Source organism: Anas platyrhynchos, chromosome 6 (assembly GCF_047663525.1).
Source record: "Anas platyrhynchos isolate ZD024472 breed Pekin duck chromosome 6, IASCAAS_PekinDuck_T2T, whole genome shotgun sequence".
In the NCBI taxonomy this organism is placed as follows: Eukaryota; Metazoa; Chordata; class Aves; order Anseriformes; family Anatidae; genus Anas; species Anas platyrhynchos.
Genome location: NC_092592.1, coordinates 13,125,166 through 13,148,037, shown reverse-complemented (window position 1 = coordinate 13,148,037; position 22,872 = coordinate 13,125,166). Strand labels below are relative to the sequence as shown.

Genomic DNA, 22,872 nt, shown 5'->3' with positions numbered 1-22,872 from the left:
GGTCGCGGCGGGGCGGGGCCGCCTCGCGCAGGCCACGCCCCCTCCCCCCCCTCCCACCTCCCCCGCGGACTCCGCGGCCCCTCAGCGCGGCGCCCCCGCCGCCATGTTGGGGCCGCGCCCCGCAGCCCTGGCGCCTCGGTCGCGTTCAGCGCTTTGTAGTGCCGCTTTTTCGCAGGCTCCGAGCCGCCCCCCTCAGCCTCACGGTGCTCTGTGGCACGGCCTCAGTGCTGCGGGCTCAGAGCAGCCCTGCGAAGGGAGAGGCGCTGCCCCCGGCTGGCCAGGTGCTGGCTGAGCCCCCTGGCAAGGGGTGGGGTGGCACAGCGCTGGGCGCTACAGCTGCTAATTGGGCGCCAACCTCATTAGGAGCAGGCAGAAGCCATCTTCAGAGCAATCACGGTACGCTGACTGAACGTGAATTCAATTAAAAATTATGGTGAGGACAAGCAGGCCTTCCCTCCACTTGGGAGGGAAACCCGTGTGTCACATCTGGCTGAGCAGGGCACGCAGGGTTGGGCGGACACCAAGATTTTCTGTAGGGTTTAAGTGTTTATTGTGTTCCCTGTAGCCTTTCCCCTTTTCCACAACGTTTTTTTTTTTTTTTAATGCTTCACACACCGGGAATATGCACGCTTGAAACAGCAAAATTCTCACTGTGGTACCGTGCTTTGGAGCAAATCCCAAGTGTCCCAGTGCTTGTCAGAACTATTTATTTCCCTCCTCTCACTCCCACTCAGCTGCCACTGCCTGTCCCATCAGCTCCTGCTGCGCTAAGGATCTGAAGCCAGCTCTGTACTGAACTGATGTCTGTATGTCAGAGAAGTTTTGCACTTCTCTGACAAATATGTAACAGAGGATAGTTGCAATGGTGCCTCTGGAATGGAAGTTGGATGTAAAAACTGGATATTGTGTCGAAAAACACACTGCCTAACTATATCTTCATTTACTTCATTTACTTAACTCAGGCATGAGTTAACAAGACTAGAAGCAACCTGCTTTAAGAAACCAAAAAAAAACCAAAGCACACTTTAACAAATCCAGAACCAAACTGGTTTTGGAAATACACTGCGTTGCCCTTTGGTTCTCCTAAACAGCAAGGGGCTTGATGTGACCTATCATTTTTTCTACTGTATAGCATCTCATGACTCTGTAACGCGGTCCTCTGTCCTTGCTTGGTTCTGGTACATCAGTATCCTTGCCGGATCGGCAGATACTTGCAATCAGCATTGCAGTTCCTATGGTTAATTGCTTCACACAACTCTCTCAATAACACAGCATGACTTCTCAGTAGGCTTGTTTCTTCAAAGGGTAATCTCATAGGAGGTGGTCTGGATACAGGATTACTCATAGAAGGACAATCTCATTAACAGCTTCCCCTCCTGAGATAGATGTATTTGTATATTTTTGGCAACTCTTAGTTGTTACTGGTAATGCAATTCCACTAGAGATGATGCTTACCAGAAGTTCTCATAGGCCAAGTCTAGAAACTCCATTTTACTTTATTTCCCAATGTATTTATTACACATTAAATCTAAAAACGTATTCATAGGTTCACATCTAGAGTACCGTCTCTTAAAGCAAGGCACATGGGAAATGCTAAGGCAAGTGTTCACTTTGAGCCTAACAATACAAGCAGTGCATATCCTGTGATGCTTGCAGTAGTTGGCTCAAAGGAGTTCCAGTGAACACCCTTCCCTGCTTCTTATCTGCAGCAGGTGCACAGCCAGGTTCAGCACATTCCGCTTGCTACTACTATGAAGTCAACACGTGAATCCATGCCCCTAATGCACCAGTGCTTTCTCCCAGTCTCTTTTATCTTGCTTTTTGTCAGCGGAACAGGGACCCAGGGACATGGTAGATGCTCCATTGTTGGAGGTTTTGAGGCAAGACTGGACAAAGCCCTGGTCCGACTCCAGTGTTGACCCTGCTTTGAGCAGGAGGTTGCCCAGTCTGGCCTCCAAAGTTCCTGCAGGCATGACAGAAGCATCTGTGTTTCATACCAATTTCACAGCAGAAGTCATGGCAAGTCTAAAGTTAAGCATGCAGTTATGATTTGGTCAACAGTTAGACTCTTACCTGTAGTTTTAGATGGATAGCACCTGTCTCATTTTCAATTTTTCTTCATTCTAAGTTTTCAGGCTATATTGCCCTGGATAGAACAGTGCCTTAGAAGTACAGAATGCTTTCCTGAAGATGAAGGTAACTGGAAGAAGCTTCTCAACCGATTCTGGCCAACAGGTTGTTTTCAAGTTTGTTCTCGTTCTTCAAACATATTCATAGGTAGAATCACACTGTAGGAACCTGCTTATGGATCCGTGGATCCATTTCAGAGAGATAAACTAGGCAATAAAGCCAAATGAAAATCATTAAAACATAACTTCTGTCTGGCTTTCACAAGTGTTTGCTAGTAGATTAACCCACTACAAATACAGTAACAACAACCCTTTGCTGTAATTATTTTTCTGATACGCGACTTTATTATATCCAGGAAGCACATACAAAGCAGCAAGAGGAGTAGGGTAGGGAAGAACACCGGCATACAACATTTAGCTTCCAGATAATGAATTCTTGTTGAAATTACACAGAGCACTAAACTTATCCTAGTATTTTATCCTAGTATTTTATTGGGAAGTTAACAAGGGAAGCAACAAAGTGTCTTCCCACTAACTGTGGAAGTGAATCAATACTGGCACTGCAAAAAAGCCTGCCAGCATTTGGTATGTTGATGACAAGCGAAGCAGTGCTAACTGCTGTTTCCTTAACTCAGAAAGAATTTGAAATGCTAGTTTTTCTATTTTAACAATGGGTTAGGAGAAAATTGCTAGAAAATTGTTTTCAATATTTGTAGGTGTTTCATTAGAGATTCCTCACAAAAAAAAAAAAAAAAAAAAAAAAAAAAAAAAAAGTATTTATTCTTGATAACTTTATTTTAGCTACATCTAAAACACACCACATTTTTTTCAGATTGTCCTTTTAGGTGAAAATAAAACTCTAAGGTACCCTGACATCAGCAATGGAAGAATTATCCTCATCTTTCATTCTATACCACTGGCTGTGTTTTCTTCAGGAGGATCTATTTTGATTTTTAATGCTATTTAACCTGATGAGGGAATGTGTAATTATCTTACCTCTTCTTTAATTTGGAAGAAAATAAATAAGGCAAGACACTTCACCATCAGTTAAAACTTCTAGGGTATCTGAGGTTTGCAGCTCTCACTGGGAGTAGGTTTGCTAATGAAGCTTTTGAAGCCACAGTGGTAGTGTCTGATTGTAATTGCTGAAAGGTGATTCTTGAAGAGGTTTATTTGCACTAATCAACACCATGTTGTGCCTCAAAGCCTGAGTTCTCTTAGATGCACTGTTCCTACCGAGTTATTCTCCAGTAACTATACAGCCTTTTCTGTTTACTTCTGTTCTGGCACCATATCTGTTTTTTTTTTTTTTTTTTTTTTAAAATGGAATCCTTTGAAGCTGCTCTTCAAACCTGTTGTACAGTTAAAACTTCGTAATTTCTTTCTAACACTTTCCTCTTGCAGCCCCCAACCCCTTCTCCCCTGTTGCCTGACCCAAAGGGACCGTTATCAAAAGTGTTAATGTAAAATATCCAAGGGCTCAAGGGTGGGCTGTAAACATCAAATCTATCACATCCGGAGTAACAATAATTTCTTTGTTTCTAAATGGCCACCATTAGGAAAATTTCACAATGCTAGAAGCAGCTAGACCATATTAGAATTTCTTATCTGCAGCTAGACCATATTAGAATTTCTTATCTATAACTGGAGCAGCTTTGCACTTCCTTTAATCTTTGTTGCCTGTATTTTACTGTAAAGTTGTTCTTCTTGTAGGAAAGTAGGAAAGTACTCCTTGTAGGAGTAGGAAATAGTCTGAGAATCTCAGTCATCAAGATGAGCTCACAGTTCGTGTTTCACCTGGCCTGCAAATCCATTAGCAGCCGCCATATCACTGGATGGATTTTCAGAAAAAATAATGGTGGTGTTATTGGAAAAATGCAACAGCTCAGCCAAAGCTTGCCCCCAACATGTTGTTTTGTGCTTATTTTATTAGCTCAATGTAAGTTGTTCTCAATTTGCTCTAAATTCCTTGCAAACTAAATTGCTGTACTGCTCAGGCTTTCACATTACGTGTCCTCCCATTTTACAAATCTTCATCTGGATGCTGAGCTCACTGAATCATATCAACACTTCTTAACATGAGGCAGCTGTGGTGCTCTGGATCTAACACTGTAAGTTTTTGTTTCTCTAGTTTTCTTGCCAGGCCAGCAAACAAAGGGCGCCTTTAGGGCGTTTGTTTTACTAAGGTGAGAGCGGTGCTGCTACAGCTTTATTTTAAAGCATTTTGAGTGCGTTTGTGAAATCCTGGGCTGATTTATCATAATATCACCTTGATCGCACAGTACGCTACATGAAGAAGAAAACCATCAAGTGAAAAGCAGAAGCCACAGTGAGATGAGATTTAGATCATAATGATGTTAGGTTTGGATTTTTATCCCTATTTTTATCCTGTTGCATGTCAGTCAAAGGCAATTACAGACATTGCCTTAAAAGAGCAGAGGACCTTTCCGGCATAACACCCGCTCCCATGGACTTGCACGCTGTTTGTGGAAGGCTGTCACTGAAGCCAATTAAAGAAAAAAATAGAGAACTCTGTAAAGATATTTGGAAAGTGAGAGATAAATCCTACCTGTCATTTCATACTCAATCCAGCCAACAAATCATGAGCCTCACTCATTACCACCGCTGCACGTTGTAGCAAGAGAAGGATCTAGCTCTGAGTAGCAAGGATTGCGTGTCACTTTGGGGACTGTGATTAGCCCAAGTCTTACATAAATGAGTCTGAAGCTGACAGTTCACTCAATGCTCTAAAACCGCTAAGAATAGCTGGCACACACTGTCACCACGGGCGCTCCGCGTGCGACAGAGGCTTAGACGGAGCGAGGTGGAGACTGAATTACGATCCCTGGTGCAGACAGGGTGAGCCTTGCAGGCCACGGCTGAGCTCATCGGCGAGACACCACTGAGGAGCCGAGTGGCAACGTGGCCAGCAGACCAGAGCACAAAGAGAGGAAGCAAGCATTTTGTGTAAACAAAGCCTTTCAGACGGAGTTAGCACCTTCCCAAACACGGGCCAAAACACACATGGGTCTCATCTGGGAGGTCAAATTTTGTGGCACTTCTCTGTTTTACCTTTGTAACAAAAATGTACAACCTGTATCACCTGAACCCTAACAGAGCAGCTCAGGTCCCTGACCTTCTGTCTCATTCTCTCACCCAGACGACCTTAGATAATCTCCCCCACCTGGGCATATTCATTTTTGGAAATACCTAAGATACAAACTACTAAACATGACAGTATGGTACTTTGGCCACCAGTTACTCGTATTTTGTCTCAACCCTGAAGAAATACTAAAGCAGCAGTGAATACCTGGCATTATCTTTTATTTTGAAACAACAGATCTGGTCATTGTGATCTAAACATCACATGCACACCATTCAATAAAGCACTGGCTGAGTATTACGAGGGATCAGGATTTGAAGCTGGATTTAACTTCTGAAGTCATAGTTCTATCGGATCATTGCCACAAGTTTTCAGAACAGCAAAGCCTTACTTAGCCTGGTCATTTAATGTATAAATGCATTATTTGACCATAGACCAAATGTTTTTCATGGGTACAATTTTACACAAATCTGTCAGGAGGTTTTACTGGACTGTAACAGAAACCAATCTAAAAGTAATTTATTGACATTTTGGGGGCTATCTGAAGGTTGCATGTAATCAAGATTTGAGGCAAAAATGGGGATGTTTGTTTAAAGCAAACAGGAATTCAATTATCCTTGAAACCCTTGAAACTGCTGGGACCAAAAGCTTTCCTAATAGGCAAAGGAAACAACGCCCAAAACTGACATGCAGAAGGTGCAAGTTCATCTGATTGTTCCTGGATCTCACATGCCAATGACTGACAAACAATTTTAAGCAGTCAAAAACAAAAAATCACAAAGTCATCTGTCTTCCACCTGACTAAGTACTTAATTTGCACTAAAAAAACACTAGTCCTCATGATTGCCCATAATCAAGTGGTCAAGTTTCAGATAGCAAAAAAAAAAGCTTAAATTTCATTGCATTATTAATCTCCTGTATTTGGCTGTTATTTTGTGTGTGTGGAGATGGCAGAATGAAGGACTGGTGGACCCAATCAATCAGTAGGTGTTTTTTTCATCATCAATGCTCAGGGAATTGTCATCACCAACAATAAAGTCTAAACGCCACTTGGCTGAGATTTACAGCACGAAAGAATTAGAAGCCGCCTTCTCTCCAGTTATGGTATGTTCAGTCCTTCCTCAGCACACGCTGATCTTTTTGTCTTTCTCCTCAAAATGCAAAAGTTTTGATTTTCCACAGCTTGTAGCAATCAGGCATCCCTTAATTCCTGACCCATATTTGGAGTAGGTCAAGTAATTATGAATGAAAATGCCACTTTGTTTGTACGAATTTTGTTTATGACAGAGATTAAGTTATTAAATTTGTACTCCTGGCATCTTATTAATACTGTTCTGCTGTAAAATTCCTCAGGCAACAGGCAAAATAATGACTTAAAACTCCTGCAGAATAATTACCTTACAATGCAGGCATTTTGAAGACAGCGTTAGCTCTGGATTTGAAAATACAATTTTTTAGGACCTTATCCATTATATAAAAGGGTGCAAAACACAATTACCTTAATTTATTTTCATGACATTTTGGTTCGGATCCAATCAATTCTTAGTACATTAAAGAAAATCTTGTCGTTATTCAATGATGAAATTTAGCTATTCAAAGCAGTTTTCTTAACCTTTAATTTTGAAAATGTAAATCTTCAGATCTTAGCAAAATGAACTTCTTGCCATGGTCACACACTTTGATTTATACAATATCATTTTTGTAACTGGTGTGCCAAGGCATTCTGAAGAATGAAATAAATTAACAAATTCAGCACTTTCCATCAAATTCCAGCTGAAAGCAGTGTACATCTGAACAAGAGTGATGTCCTTACTAATAAAGGCACACAAGAGGGTTCTTCCAATGCATCTCTAAAGCAGATTTAGTAAACTACATCTAAATCTTAAGTGGATACTCCTCAAAATTAATTAGCTTGATTTAGCTTCCTTTGCTTCCAACTGGAAATAAACAGTTTTATACACACATTAAATTTTTGGGTTGACCTGTGTGGTGCCAGGAGTTGGGCTCGATGATCCTTCTGGGTCCCTTCCAACTTGGGATATTCGACGATTCTATTCTATGATAAAGGTCATCGTTTGAGATAATTAACTTGCCTGAATGTTTGTTCCTTTGTAGGTACACCTGATGTGAAAACAGCATAACAGATTAATTCAGCAAGTAGATTTCCTTTCGAAGTGAAACAGTCCAAATTCCTGCAATGGGAAAAAAAAAATATTTTGCAGAAGCTCTGCTGTGTACAGGTTCCACTGCTCTCTGCTTGGGAGGTTTACAGCTGATTAACTATGCATTAACAACCTGCTCTCCCAATGGTTTGTGACAGCTTCTTGGAGCTGCTGCAAAATATGCATCAACCAGCGTGCACAGCATGGTGTGTGCGCATCCCCATGCATCCATAAAGCTCCTGGCCCTGTGCCACAGTATTACTGAGAAGACTTGGAACATACCAGGGCTTCCTTTAACTGCGCACCAAGCGCCACCTGCCAGAACCACGTAATTAACCCTAGCTGACAGCTCCGTTAAACAAAAATTGATGGTATTGCTGTAATGGAGTTATCAGTGACAGATACCTCCTGTACAGCTTCCAGGTCACACTCACTTAAGCAATGATAAACGAGCATAAAACACTGTTAGCACAAACCAAGATCATAAATACTCAATTTTTAGTTAAAAAAATAATAATAAAAAAAGCAACTTCAGACAGCTGCAGCATCTTGCAATTTCCATGGCTTTATGGCTGTGTTCACTCTTGTCAAAAACGTACCACAAAATACAAAAAGGAGGGATTTGGTAGATATATGGATGCTTATATAAATATAGATATGTATTGATGTATATATATATATATACATATACATATATATATATATACACACACACACAAGTTCTTCATCCAGACTTCACTAATACTGCTTCACCATACTCTGGCTAATCCACAAATACATTGGTGAACCTGAAGGAATTTGAAGCCGCTCTTGGTAACCCAGCATTCTACATCCATCCATCCATCCTTCCTGGGAAGTTACTTAGGCTGAGAGAACATTTGAACAGCTTGGAATGTAAACATTGGGTGTTGAGAAATTTGGTTGTCTGGGACTCCAGTATCCAAGTACTGACATAGCTGGGACGCCAATGATTTGCAACTGAGAAAGAAAAAGACAACTGTGGGATTGCAATTGTGGTTTATCCCCAAGGAGTTTTCTCGTCAGGGCTGTACTTGCCATTAATGGAATTTATTCTTGAGTGAGGTTGCCAGCCGCAGTTAGATCGGTGGCAGGTTGGGACAGGAGACTGGCAGCCACTTTCCCAAAGCAGAAGCAGAGTCTTGGAGCAAGTTCTCATGTTTCCTCATCACCTGGGATTTACAGGTTATAACATGAACAGCACCAACCCTGTTCTACCCAGTCCAACTACCTGAAGCCTACCACCTCCAGGCTGTCCAATGCTTAGCCAGATGCCTCATAGGTAGTGATAATGTTGCAGCCACTTGTGTGAGAAAGATTAAATCTAAAACCAGAAACAACAAGCAGTGCTTGAGGATAAAGGGAGAACTATTGTGTAGTAGCAAGCGCATGGGCAGCCGGACAGAGCATTACGCAGGACACCCCTGGTCAGCACCGCTCACTCACGTGGTTCTGGTTCACTTTGTGATCAGGCCCTCCCTGTTCTGTTTGCCACCAAAGACTCATTTTTTTGAGCATTACAAGCACAGTTCTGCCTCAGACCAACCTTTCTTTATCAAACACACTAGATAAATTTGCATATTTGTTAACTTACTTAACACACACAGCAGATTTAGGTATGGCTTACTCTTAGAAGAAAAAGGTCATAAATAAGCCAGGAAATGGGAGCAACTGCAGGATGGAACAGCAATAGGAAGGAGCAATCACCAAGAGCATCTAATTTAGGAGCTGCTCTGAGGGATTGCCATTTGAACTGCCCTGAGGTTGACTTAAGGCTGATTTGCATGGTATTTAAATACACAAACATCCTCAGTGCATGTCCAAACTGAGGAGGCAAATTAAGAAAAATATTTTAGCGTTCAGTTGCTCACGGTAATTGAGAACTTGGGTTCTCAGTGTCTTTGGTTTATCTGCCCCCACATAAACACCACCCTGTATCACTAGAGCTAGTTGAAATGCCCTGAGGTAGCAAATAACCAGCTAAGACCTCTGGTCTACTGCGATAATAAACGTGGTGGCTGCTTGCACACTGCAAGTGAAGGTTTTTACTAATTCTACAACTGCACCTTTTAAAAACAAGCCCCCCCCCTTTTTTTTTTTTTTTATCCTGCTTCCTCTTCTTTCAAAATAGAGATGAAAAACCCACAAGGCCACTGACATTATAAACAGCAACTTCTTTAGATGCACCAAATGTCATTTTTAATTCTTACTTGAGAAATCCAACGATCCAACATATTTGGCTGGAATGATACAAATGTTAAAATATCTTTAAGGAAGTCCATGTTTTGTTGCAATTGCTGCTGGACTTTAGTGGCTTCAATCACACAGCGAACTTCCATAAACTCAGATACATCTAAAACCTTAGGAGCAATCAGAGGTTATTTTATCTTAATTTTCTGTAATGTTAAAAATATAATTCCTTACTGATTTTTGAAAAAAAACTCAGTAACATTCTCCCATTTAGGGGGAACCAGTCCCACTTTTACAAACCATGAAAAACATTTACACAACACATTCACTGTTTGTTTCCTTAGGCTCTTAGGTGCATTTCCTTCATGAAGTTCAAAGACTAACTGAACAATTAGTTGCTTCTCAAACACAAATTAGGAATTAATATCAAAATGTCTGCATATGGCCATATACATTTATGAAATCTCCCACTAATGCTCACACTCTCCATATTCACAGTAGTTACTTCCGTTTTAAATTGCTGTGCAGACTGAATCATCTGCTATGTCATTGTCATACAGCATAAACATATTATTTTTGAGACAGAATAATTATTAGATTAACTACTGTTGTAGGATTAACAGTCACGAGATGTAACTATTACTGTAGTCACTACCATTGTCATCTACATTCAAATGTGCTGGGAATTTCTCTGTCCTCAGAAGTATATTAAGAGACAAAGCAGACCGCATTGCTTCAATGTTTTTTTTTTTAATTATATTCCTACAAAAATCATGTAAACATTAGCATACAGATCCAGAAAAAAAATCAATATAATATAATGATGCATAAATTGTAAGTTTTGAAGAATGTCAGGAACAGTTCACCAGTCTATAAATTAATATATACAGTAATGGGTACTCATCCTTAGGTAAGAACACCTCATAACTGAGGAATTTAGGTGAAAGAGCTGTAAAACAAACAGAAGTGCTCTGTCACCAACTTTACTATGAGGCAACATGGCAATCTAAATGACTGCCTGTTGTTGTTTCATATTAAGGATTCAATTTAGCTGCTAAAACAAGTATAAAACAATAGTTTTGGTAAGAAGTTTATTTGAAAACATATATCAAACATCCTTAAAGTAATAAAAAACAAAAAAACAATACTCTATAAACAAGTTTCTGGAAGAGTGAATCTGAAGCTTACTAGGCTGCACAAAGATCCTCAGCCTCTCCACTCCACACTGCTCCAAGCAGAGCACCAAAACTCATCTCTAGCTGAAGGAAATATCTCAGGTAGTTTATAAATGGAGAACAGTGGCTGGATGGAAGAAGTGAGATGCAGAACACATATTGGGCTGATTCAAAATTTCTGCTTCCACATGCAGCATTCCGGGCAGTGTAGCTCTTTATTGAATTAGAAAGTCATGGTAATGTAACACCATTGTTACCTTGTTAACTCTCAGCTCTTTTGCTTCCAGAAAAACAGAACAAAACAAACAAAAACAACAAAAATACAATCTTCCTGCCTGCAATCAAAGTCATGTCCCAAGTGTTCTTGAACACTGCCCTTTACAAGACCAGGGACACAAGGTAGAACACAGGATGCATTATTCTTACTCAGATGACACAAACAGAAAAATTAATTTTCTTTTTCTCCTGTCCATATAACCGTATTTCATAGGAAAAAGTATATGGGAAACACATCATAAAGAATAATCTCAAATAAAAGGTATTCTCCCCCATGTTAGAAAAGCCTCTGGTATCAGTGAAAATACAGACTACAGAAGATGACTAGGAATTTCCTGGAAATACTTGACACTGCAAAAACTCTCAACTGAATACACTACTGTATGATCCTCAGACAATCTTTCCAGAGTTAAATATATTTTTCTGTTTCTAGAGTTGAAGTAGATTTTTTTGTCATCTTATTTGGTACATTTTTCATACACAAAAACATCACTTCCCCTCACAATGAATATTGCACTAATAAAGATGTATTTATTTACAAGAAAGGGGAGGTCACCTCTAGCCACCTAAAGCTTTTTGCTATATCTTCTTCCAGTTGGTTAGGAACAAATTCTGTTTACCTTTTCTATAGGAAATCCTGAGTAGTTAAGTGAAGAAAACTTGGCAGCTAGCACCAATTTTCTTTCTTTCTTCTTAATTAACCAGGGGCATTTGTCATCAGCAGTGCATCTAGAAATGCTGTCATAGTTGAACCTAAATGCCGAAATAAGAGCTTATGATAAAACATTTACTCCTATTGCCAGAATCTCAACCAACACTGAAACACTAGGAGCAGGAGAAAAGAGTTCCACTAACCTAGAGGATGCAAGCTGCAAACGGCCTGAAATTCTATCCCATTTTTTTTTCTTAAAACGGACACAGGTGGAGAAAACCACAGCTGGTAAGAATAATAGGAAGAAATCGCTTAAGCTGCTGTGTCCATCACCTTTTGAGCAACACACTTCCAACCTGCCCACTGCAGTGTCAATTCTGCAGGTACTTGCAAATGACCAAAACTCTTTGCTGCTGCTCTCCCACCTGAGCAGCTCAAGCAGTGAGTGCTTTATTGCAAGGCAGTAACTAAATGCTGGAAGCTGTTGGTAGTCTAAATTATACTTCAGGATTAGAGAGGTTTTATCAGACATTAGCCAAAAGGATGTGTTGGTACTACAGCCTCAGCTCTCTATGTTTCCTGCTGCTGTTTTACTTGTGTTGCTAAGCTGGTAATAGCTATGACAGACCAGACAAATCTAATACAGAAGAGGTTAAACTAAGCAATTTGGGCTTAAACTTAAACTCAGTTTAAATTTCTGATAAACTAACATTCCATTGAATTGGCCCTGTATGCAGACCTGGAGAAGTTTTTTCACAGATTTATCTGCAGTTTTGTGTAAAATATTAATGTACTACAGAAACATTAATTTGTTACTCATAGAGACAGTAATAGCACAGCTTTTACACGCCTTTTGATCCTTTTTCAACATAATCATTCCCATGTCTCGAAAGACAAGGGCACAAACAACTAACAAGACCTTAGTTTTTATCTGTAGCTTGAAGATGCTCCTCCCACTGATAAGTAAACGATTTCCATTACCTTACGTTATCCCATGGGGATTTTATGCTCACATACATACATATTGCAATAAAGGAGAACTGATATGAGGATATAAACACGATTAATTCTGATGAAGTTGCCAACAGTGAACTTTGAGAAACTTCAGATATACTATGTTTAAGACCTTGTTCCGTGTTGTAACAGCACCAACAAAACGGCTTTTAAGTTTCATTTGAAAAACGTTTCTTTTTGTTTGTAACTTTGATCATGTTTCTCATTTCCCAGCCTTCTATACTTCAGACTTTCTCTACTTCTTCAAAACTTTTTGTCTGATTTGGTAAAGATACAGCAGTTGTGAAATACTTTACAGCTCCCTCCACAATCTTTTCGTCTTCAGCCATTTATTAAAAAGTATATTAAAAACAGGACATTAAGTTAAATGAATGAAAAAGCTGGTAAGAACAATGAAAGTACCGTGGCAGTCTTAACGAGGTAATCAAATTATTACAACTTTCAGTACAAGTGACCCTTACAATGCTTCTCTCTAAAATCACCCCAGGAGCGATAGAGCTCCACATACTCCAGCACTAAGTTCAGTAAGAAATCTAGATAAGATCTCTCAAAAATAAAGGCAAAAGAGTACAGAGAAATCTTCTGAAGTCCTTCAGCAATCTCTTGACTGAAATACAAGTGTGTCCAAAATCTCCTGCTTAACAAGGTGTAATGCAAACTAGATTTACCAAGGAAATCCCTTCTGTACACACATGAACAAGGTTTTTCATGTATGAAACTATCAAACAAACAGAAAAACCTCTCATAGTTCAATTTTTGTTTGATGTTTGATAACTACCAATGCAACCAATATATATTAAGGTATCCAATTCATACATTACACTCAGCAATTCAAACAATATACCAGTGGGAGGAGGAGCTGAACAGTATTCTGATCAAGCACATTTATTTTAGTCCTCAAAGCACAACCCTTTTTCTTCATCATCATCGTCAGTAGAATCTGCATAGGATTCAACGGTGTTATATATGAACGAGTACAGCTTGACATCTGGTCCTGAAGTAGAACAGCATCTGCATTCTTCATTGTAGTATCTGAGTAACAGCCTATAAATGTCCCCTTAAAAATAAAAAGAAGTAATGTTTTAAAAAAAATGTAAGATCATGAGTAAGATCATGCTATGCAAAGAATGTATGGCTGCAACTGAAGACTAGAATCGCGCACACACTAAAACACTCCCCAGGAACATTCTTTACATGAGAAGTGAATGAGGAGGTAGACAACTGCATAAGGGGAGCCCTCCTGTTTCCAAGTTTGTTAGAACATAGGGTGGACTCCCTCCACTTTCTGTTCAGCTCACTGCAGAAGCTATCTGACCTTTGCTTTGCATACGTACCACTTACAAACGTACTGCCAATTACCCAGCTTTGTGCTTCTATCCCAGACACTTCACAGTTACAGTGGGGCAAGGGATTTATTGCTTTTCTTGTATTGCTGCTGTGTAACAGATCTGACTACTAATTCTTCTTACAGCTTTACAGGATTAAGCCAGAACCACAATAAGACATCTCTAGCAACAATGTGAAGAAGGTGTAAGCAGATTTTTTTTTTTTGGAATTATTTTGAGTTACATTAAAAAAAAACTTTTACAAATCTTTGGTCTACCATATATATGTATTTTCATTTTCCAAATTCTGGAGCATAACTCCAAAGTGTGTTATTCAGGGATTCTAGAAGTCCAACAGATAAACATTGTTCAGCTGACCCTGAATCAAGAGCTCCCTGCTCTGAAAACAGGTGCAAATAAACTGAGATCCACTTGCTTGGGTTCAGAACTTGATTACAGTAATTCTTACTGGACAGTTTCCACTTACAGAGAAGTCTCTGCTGAATGAAAAGATTTTTGTATGCTCACCAACAGTTTGGCCCTTCTCACAGAGAAAAGTGTGCATGCTGTAAATATCTCGCATCAGCTCCACATCTCCAAAGGTAAAATAAACAACATCGCGTCCAGACTCAGCAGCTGCCAATATCTGTATTAAGGCTGAAATAACAGAAAATGAGATTACACTCATGAATGCAGGATAAAACAAGTTGTTGAAGGGAAAAAACAGCTTAAGGTTTACAGCAAATCACCATACCACCCATCTCCAGGTGAACACTGCAAAGCAATTTGAACAATAGGCAGATAAGCTGCTTCCACTTTTAAAACAAAGTACAGAATATTGGGCATTGCAGCTCAGAACACTCAAGTATTCTGGTGCAGCCACTAGCAATAATTGCCCTTACTTTCTGGATAAACTCTTTAAAAAGTAAGAATAAAAATGTGAAGTCCATCCCCCGTCCCAAGATGCACACAGCTGTTACTTATCCACTAAACATGTGCATCAGCAGAAGGAAACAGGCCAAGAAACCTTATATCCTGGTTTAACCTATTTATAATTGAGTCAAAATTGTTGGGTACAAAGAGACTGTAGCAAGTCACAGTTTCTATTCTCCACCTTCCTTCTGAAGGAATGGAGCTTACTTTTTTACTGGCTTAGCCACACAAAGCAGGAGCTGATCTTACTTCCATCTCCCAAGAGATCTGTGATTCTGCAGCCTCCTACTGTGCAATTTAAGGTATCAATTTTACTCGTAATAGAAGTATGCAGCATGAAATACGATGGCTTGTTCTGACCTCCAAAAAGGGGGGGTCTTATGGGTACTGCTTCGATAATCATCTTTGCAATAACAATATTAATCACATTTTAATTAATTACTGGGTAGAAAACATTTTATTCTAAAAAAAACAACATATGTACTGAATTACTACCTGCTAGTGGAAACTAAGTAGAAAGCTCTTCAGAGCTCAGCTCTGAACAGAAATTTAATAAAATATTGCATTCTCTAAACAAAAAACTCTTGTAAATCCATAGGTAAAATTATAAATTACATGATTCACATGCAAAATCAATCTCAATCTGGGAATGATATTTTAATTAAACTACTGAACCAGCTGTGGATTTGGTAAAGCTTCAGTAGTTCAGCTTTTAAAGGGCCTAATTAACTAGCTTGCATAGGGGAACAGAATCTAATGAATCTTCATATTCATTCCAAACAAACAATGCAGTTTCACTTTACACAAGACATATTAAAAGTATTCTACTGTTTATTTTGGCTTGCTATAAATCTCATGAAACAGGGGTCGAAATTTCTGTCAAGAGTCAGGCTTCACAGTCTTCCAGGCGTTAACGATACATGAGGCCATCCAAAACCTCCATCGTACCAACACAAGAGACTACCAGTAACAGAGCCTGGGGTACAGAAGACTGGAGCACTCATGTCCCTTGTTCCCCACTGGATATGACCCTGTTTGGCTCTGCAGGACCCACACCCAAAGGAGTGGTTTTGCTGCCATCCTTGACCTTCTTCTACCACCTGATGAGCCCAGGACACCAGCATAATACAGATCCCCCTGGGGACCCACACAGCCTTGCAGACCCAGCAGCTGGAACAACAAAGTTCTGCTCCAGTCCAATTTCCCAGAGGAAAAGCGGTTATCAGCAGGTTACCTGCACCTATAAATGGTTAAATCATCCTCTGGTTTCAAAACCAAGACAAGATCTTCCAACTTTCCCAATCATACATTTTCAGTATTTGTAGTCTTATGTTCACACTAATATTTTGTGGAAACATCCCTAGCTTAGATAAAACAAGAAAAATTCCAGCTATCAGGTCTTTCATTCATAAAGCCAGATTCAGTTCAAACACTTCAGTTTTCACATCATCTATGACCTTGATTGTATCCATGTTTTTATACATGGTCACGTTCCTTTAATTCATGACTAAAGAAATCATGGTAAAATATGATACTGCATTATGGAACTTATCCAATTATATCCATTTACATCAAGTCACTTGGTTGTTCTGAAGTCCCTGTTACAGATCCAGATACTACATTTGAAAGGATAACGGTGTATATATTTAAGAATGTCACATGAAAAATATTTTCATCTTTAATTTAATAATTATGAAAATTGACATTACAATGCGCTGCCAAGCCAGTGTAATCAAAAAAGATTTTGGGGAGTTGCATAACATTGTCGTATTGATAATCTTAGAGTTCGAAAACATTCTGAAACAAGGAATTTATGAATCCCTGTGAAGCATAAAAGGTTGTTCTGCAGTATAATTTGGTTAAAGAGAAGTGGAAACCATTGAGAGAATTTTCAGTTTAAACCAACCTTATACAGTATTCCAGAACAAAGGGAGAAACGCCTTTACTACTTAAGGCCATGTAAAAGCATCTGAGCTAGAAACATTGGTTTCACTTGGTTATCACAAATCAAGAGCAACTCTAAGTCTCATAAAAAACACACAAGACAAATTATTGTACCGTTTTCCTAGCTCATCGTCTACCAAAAAATTAAATCATCTTATTTCCAGTCAGCATTGGCTCAGAGAAAGATGTCACATGCTAAAAACTATGTCCATATCCGATAGCACGTCCCTGTCATTTAATTCTCTTTATTAAGTATTGATTTTGCGGAGTCAACTAAGAAATTAAGCTCAGTTTCCAAGAGAGCAACATTAGACTGAGGAGTTACTGATCTCTTTCTCTCTAAGGCCTGCCAAAAGAACAGGAGATGACTTAAGAGTACACACACATTTAAATGAGCGCTTTCATAACAGCGGCAATGCTGTAATTGGCTGTTAAACATTAATTCTGGCAAACTGGGGGGAAAAACAAGGTTGATCTGAAACCAGAGGAAAAGTTAATAATATTTTATTTTGAGCTTTCATTTATGTTAAAATTAAACAGAGTTCACTGCAGATTTATTGACTCTCATGAGCTCATAGCTCATTTCTTTGTTGACAAAGACATCTTTTCTTATGGGCTTCCTCAACAAATGGACTCAACTCTGGTGGTCTTTGTCAGTATACCTTGCTTCTGAACTCTGACTGATGGAGAATAAAGAAAGCAATCCAGGGAGCACTCCTTAGGCTAAAAGTTACATCCAGTGCTGAACAAGTTACAGCCTGGACAGATGAGCAGTATTTTTTATCAGACACCAACACATCAGAAAAAGAGGGATACTATAATCAGATCCAAGAGGCGTCCTTAGGAGTCCTTATGTAAATCAAAACATTGATTATGATTCATGCTAGGAAGGTTTAATAAAACATGATCAGATCGTACTTTTGGTATTGACAATCTGCACTTGGCAACCAGTTTTGTCTAATGGAAATCAAAAACAACTGTCATGAAAACAAAGAAAATTGAAAGAAAAATAGATTCTCAATGAGTAAGAGATGATTAGATCGAAGACTAATGAAACTGATAGCCTGATGATTGTTTATTTGATAATGTAATGCCCTAAAGCTGTTCAGAAAAAAAAAGTACTCTCCAAATGTTTGAAAATAATAAAAACGTAAATTTCTTTGCTTATGAATTTTTAGGCATAGGCTAGAAAGACCAGTCCAGAAAGATCAACTGATGTATATGACTGAGAACTAAAATGCGTAGGTTCTTTTGCAAAGTAGTATTGAATATCCATGGTTCTGAAATTTTCAGTGCTACAAATCCTTGTAAACCTGGCATTTCAGAAACCACCACGTACCTATTCCAAACCTTAAAGTGAAAACAGCATAGAAAAGCAGCATGCATTTTTATTGTTTAAGATCGTATTGCTCATATACTAAAGATCAAAGCTAATGAACTAGTTCTATCAACAGTTTAATCAACTTTAGCTGAGAATCAGAACAACAGTTAATACACTACAGAAAGCCAAAAAGTGTACTTACCTGGAAAAAAAAAGAGTAAGGTCAAAAATCAAAATTTAAGGTACTTGATTCATTTGGACATTAATGTATTACTACAATTTACCTTTTAATCTGGAGTCCCCTCCAAAGGCACCACATCCCCAGTTTCCTGTGGCTATTGCAGAGAGATGTTGCGGCGGAACATTGGGTCGAGAGAAGCCACAGTAGGCCTGCAGGCAGACAAGAGTCAGAAGATGAAGTTGACAGGCAATCTGGTATGCTATTTTCAGACAACTAGATGATAACATTAATCAGTACTGTCTTGTAGCAATAAATACATCAAAATAAACTCAATATATCACTAGTCTTTCTTTAAACTGAAAGTCAATCATGGTATCAATAAAGAATTTAAGGCGAGAATTTTGCCTTACTTGGATCCAAGACAACAATTAGATGCAGGTGCAGATTCTAAAGGATTCCAAAGCTACAGGAAAGTTTTCAGGATAGCTGGAGCAGAGAATATAACCTCAGGAGTAGATGATATTACATCTGTTTCTCGTTGGCACACTTGAACATGACAGCTAAACTGCCGCAGCCAGTATTGCTAAAACTCCTTAACACAAACTAAGATACCAAATGACATCTTAGAATACAGGTCTAAAACAATAAGCAAGGACAGGAGAAAAAACAAATACTAACTAAAATCTTGAGGAAAGGCAGGTGCTTCCATATACAGAAAAAAGTGTTTAAATCCCTCTAGGAAGTTTTTCAATGATACAAAAAATTATTTAACACTGGTACAGATCGCAGTACATGTTTTCACTCTTACCTGATCTAAGCAGTAAATTCACACTTCTGCTACTTATATTTTAGCAGTGTGCCATGATTCAGAACTTGCATAAGAGCACTTTGACACCATCAGGTGCCTCCAGCTTCTTAAACTCTCAAGTCAGAACTACCAGCACCCTCAGTGTCCCAAGCATGCTTATAATAACTAACTAAATGCATACATAAAGCGGGCCAAGCAAAAGCATACTCTGGCTGTCTGGAAAATGATCCATCTCCATCCTCCCAGTGAGAGAAATGGAGTGGTGTCACAATAGGATGACATTTTCTTCTCACATTCTACTTAATGGGCATGTATTCATCAGCTAGCCAGGAAAGAAAACAGAATAAAAACAGTCTTGTCAGACACAGTAAGGAAGTCAGCAAATGCTTGGAAGGACACCCGCACCAAAAGGACTATCTAAGTGAGTGTTCACTCCCCTATGATTTTTTACAGCAAGTAAAGGATAAAGCTAGAACTGATCACTTCCCAGAAAAGAAACAATGCACTGATATTTTAAATAGCTTTCACCTCTGAATACAAAAACATGAAAGCCACCTAGGTACTTTTAAAGCAACTGCTTCTGTATGGGAAAAAGAAGAGCTGTTCCATTTGAACTACATGAATGAAGCTGCTTTAAGTTATAAGCAACCCTCTATAAATTGCATCTCACCTTATTTAGAAGTTGTGTGATGTTAATAATTAGTTTTTTTTTTTTTTTCATTTAAAATGGTTCAATACAGTTCTCACAGCTAAGCCTGTTTGAAACATAACTGTTCTGTGTACCATAATTTTTAGGGAAGCATTTCTTGCCAAGTATGAAGCTGTAGCTATTTTAATTATTTTTAATCAGCGGTCATCAAAATAGGCTTCATGACATTTATGACCGGGATTGCAAGCCCAACTGTAAGTCAGTTGTTCCTTAGCATTTGGGAAGTGGTGACAGAGTTATTGATAGGACAGACTTCATGAGGCAATAATCTCAAGGGGCTAGCAAAGCTAACAAAGATCACATCTCTTACAAAAATATCTGCAAATCTTAATGTTGAAATCTAATGCCATTTTTTTCCTCATTCTGAAAAGGTGACTTCAGACACTATTAATCTTGTTTTCAGTTAAACTAGAAGCAAGGGTCAGCCCCAGACAGGCAGCTTGCAAGGAAACTGATCGTTAACATCTGGTTCCATAAAGCAAATAGATCTTATAAAGGAAAAATCATACAGGCTTATAAGAAAATGTGAACTGTAAGAAGGACCCCTCCATTCTAGTTGTTTCAATCATCTCCTATTGTTCCAAGATTACAGTTGGACAAAAGAGCCTCTGGAAACAAAGGGAGGATGAGTTACATCTACCAATCCATAATACACTCATATTTTACAGCCTCTGTGCATATACTGTTCTTACGGAGTCCTAATTTATTGGAAAACAGTAGATATAAAGATGCAGCTTATTCTGTCAACTTGCTTACACCCATGAACAAATCTTAAAACAGACTTAAAAGCCGCCACAGTACATTTGAAGGTGTTTGATTTGTTAGAACATTAGTCTCCAATAAACTTAATTCTGTTTACTACTATAAAATGTCATTTACTCACATTAAGATTTTCTTTAAATACCAACCAGTCTTCATCAAACACCACCATCCAAACTGACACACTGTATAAAAGTTCCATGGATCTACCATGATTTATTTTAAAACAATCCAAATCCAATTAATAATGCTGAAAATTTTAGGCAGATCATAAATCCACTATCATAGGTAATTTGAATTTTGTACCAAGATATCACTGAAGTTTACAAGATTTACTGTCTTTTTCAGGGCTAATTTAATTGCCAACCACAAAGAAATGAGCTGATGAATGTTACTTTAGTCACAGGGCTAAGGTTTTAAAACTACCTTAGATTAAGTCCTTCAGTCCTGTACATCATTTCTGGGAGGAAAAAAATTGATTAGCATTCCTCTTCTCTTTTTAGCTGAAAATAAGGAATCTAATCTACGTTTAAGTTTCAGATGCACCCTAGAATATTTTATATACCCTCCTACACCACAGAAAGTAGGAGACCTAACAGTTGTAGGCTCATGGCCTTATATTTAACTATCTAGGTAAAGCATAGGCCTGCTGCATCTATTAACACACAAGCACGCCACACAGACTGTCGGCCTGTTTTTAACCCAAACATAAGCACACTAACACAGTGTAACTGTATAAGCATCCTTGTACTCAACTGCCCAGAAAAATCACATTGCCATTGCTACAACAGGCTGCAGACACTGCACTACCTATGCCTTATGCTAACCACACAAGGCCCTCCATCTGGCCCTCTTATCAACTTATTATGAGAATTTGCTGTGTGCAGACTGATAACAGGTGTCTCTTGTTAGGACACAATTTAAGAATGAGATAACAGCAAAGGCCTTGAAAACATTAATATGGGCTGAAAACTAGAGCCCCTGGTTTAAAAACAGCTCACTGATGGCAACTACCATTAGTCATTGCAAAAACACAACCTCAAGAGGTGGGAATCAGCTTCAAGAATTTGAAGAACTTCTGCTTCAAGAAAAGCAGCAGCAGCAAAGCAAGAAAGGGAAAAAAAAAAAAAAAAAAAAAAAAAAAAAACAGAACAAAACCAAACCCCAAACAACTCACATAGTATGTAAATACTCCAAGAGTTTACATGAAAGGTAGAAGAGAGGGAAGTGGCACCATATTTATGTATTGTCACCATGTTAACACATGAGGTGCCCCCTTCTCCACCTTGACTGAAAGGCTGATTGGGAGTCAGCAGAGCCAATCATGGAGAGAACTTACCAGTTTAGAAGCAGGACAGGGAAGAATTTGCAAAACATATAGCTTTTGTTTATAGTTCTGAAAATGAAGTAAAATGCCCCTTTGAACCCATTGAATCCATGCCACATAAATCATTCTATTTGACAAGCTTCTGCTTTAACAACATACAGCAAAACCCTGCAATACAGCTATTGTAAAAGACAACTGAGCAAAAACTTTCTTATTTGAAGATGATAATACAAAAATATTTGGAAAGTTATGGCAAACAATGAAACAGCCTTAGACTGCAGGCTGTTGTAAAAAGTTCCTTGCCTTGTTGAGCTCTCTTCTGATTTTCTCTGGACCAAACTGATCAAGGAAACGTCTGAAGTGGAATGCATCTATAGCTACAATTTCCGTGTAGCGTCGCTGCCATTCATCCCTAAATTTGGAGGAAGAAAAGATGACAGTAAAATTAGTATTTATTGTTATTATTATTGGCTACGTAATCGTGATCTAAAATAAGCAATTCCCTGCAGAGCTTCTCCATTCGTAGAAGCTAGAAAGGTACTCTTGGAACAATGGGGCACTGAATATAGCATCAGAAGAGAGACAGGTTTCTATGTAAATTTACAAATACTCTGTCCTAGACTTTGATTGTAAAAGTAGAAACATGGCACAAATCTAAACAATACTGTTTATTAAGTACAGAGGAACGCCATATGGTCAAAAAAAGAGTATGTTGGTTCTTTACCTACCTCTAAAATTTATAGAATCACTTAATAGTTTGGTTTGGAAGAGACCCTTAAAGATCATCCAGTCCCAACTCCCTGCCACCACCATGGGTCCACTAGGCAAGTTGCTTAGAAGTCCCAT

General features: G+C 38.8%; 1 protein-coding gene and 1 long non-coding RNA gene across 3 annotated transcripts in view; one reads left to right on the top strand and one right to left on the bottom strand.

The window, feature by feature from the left end:
• Positions 1-74: 74 nt before the first annotated feature.
• On the top strand, positions 75-14,316 carry LOC140002803 (uncharacterized). The gene is made up of 3 exons (XR_011810351.1): positions 75-396; positions 2,129-2,235; positions 14,191-14,316. It is a non-coding gene; the product is annotated as an uncharacterized lncRNA (long non-coding RNA).
• Positions 10,333-22,872, bottom strand: part of PARG (poly(ADP-ribose) glycohydrolase) — a 64,375-nt gene continuing 51,835 nt past the window's right edge. For both annotated transcript variants that reach the window (XM_027460657.3, XM_027460658.3), the window contains exons 15-18: positions 22,330-22,438; positions 18,527-18,632; positions 14,573-14,701; positions 10,333-13,776 (exon numbers count right to left, since the gene is read on the bottom strand). In XM_027460657.3, the coding sequence (XP_027316458.2) occupies positions 13,610-13,776; positions 14,573-14,701; positions 18,527-18,632; positions 22,330-22,438 (511 nt within the window). In that variant the 3' untranslated portion in view covers positions 10,333-13,609. The remainder of the gene's footprint in view (positions 13,777-14,572; positions 14,702-18,526; positions 18,633-22,329; positions 22,439-22,872) is intronic.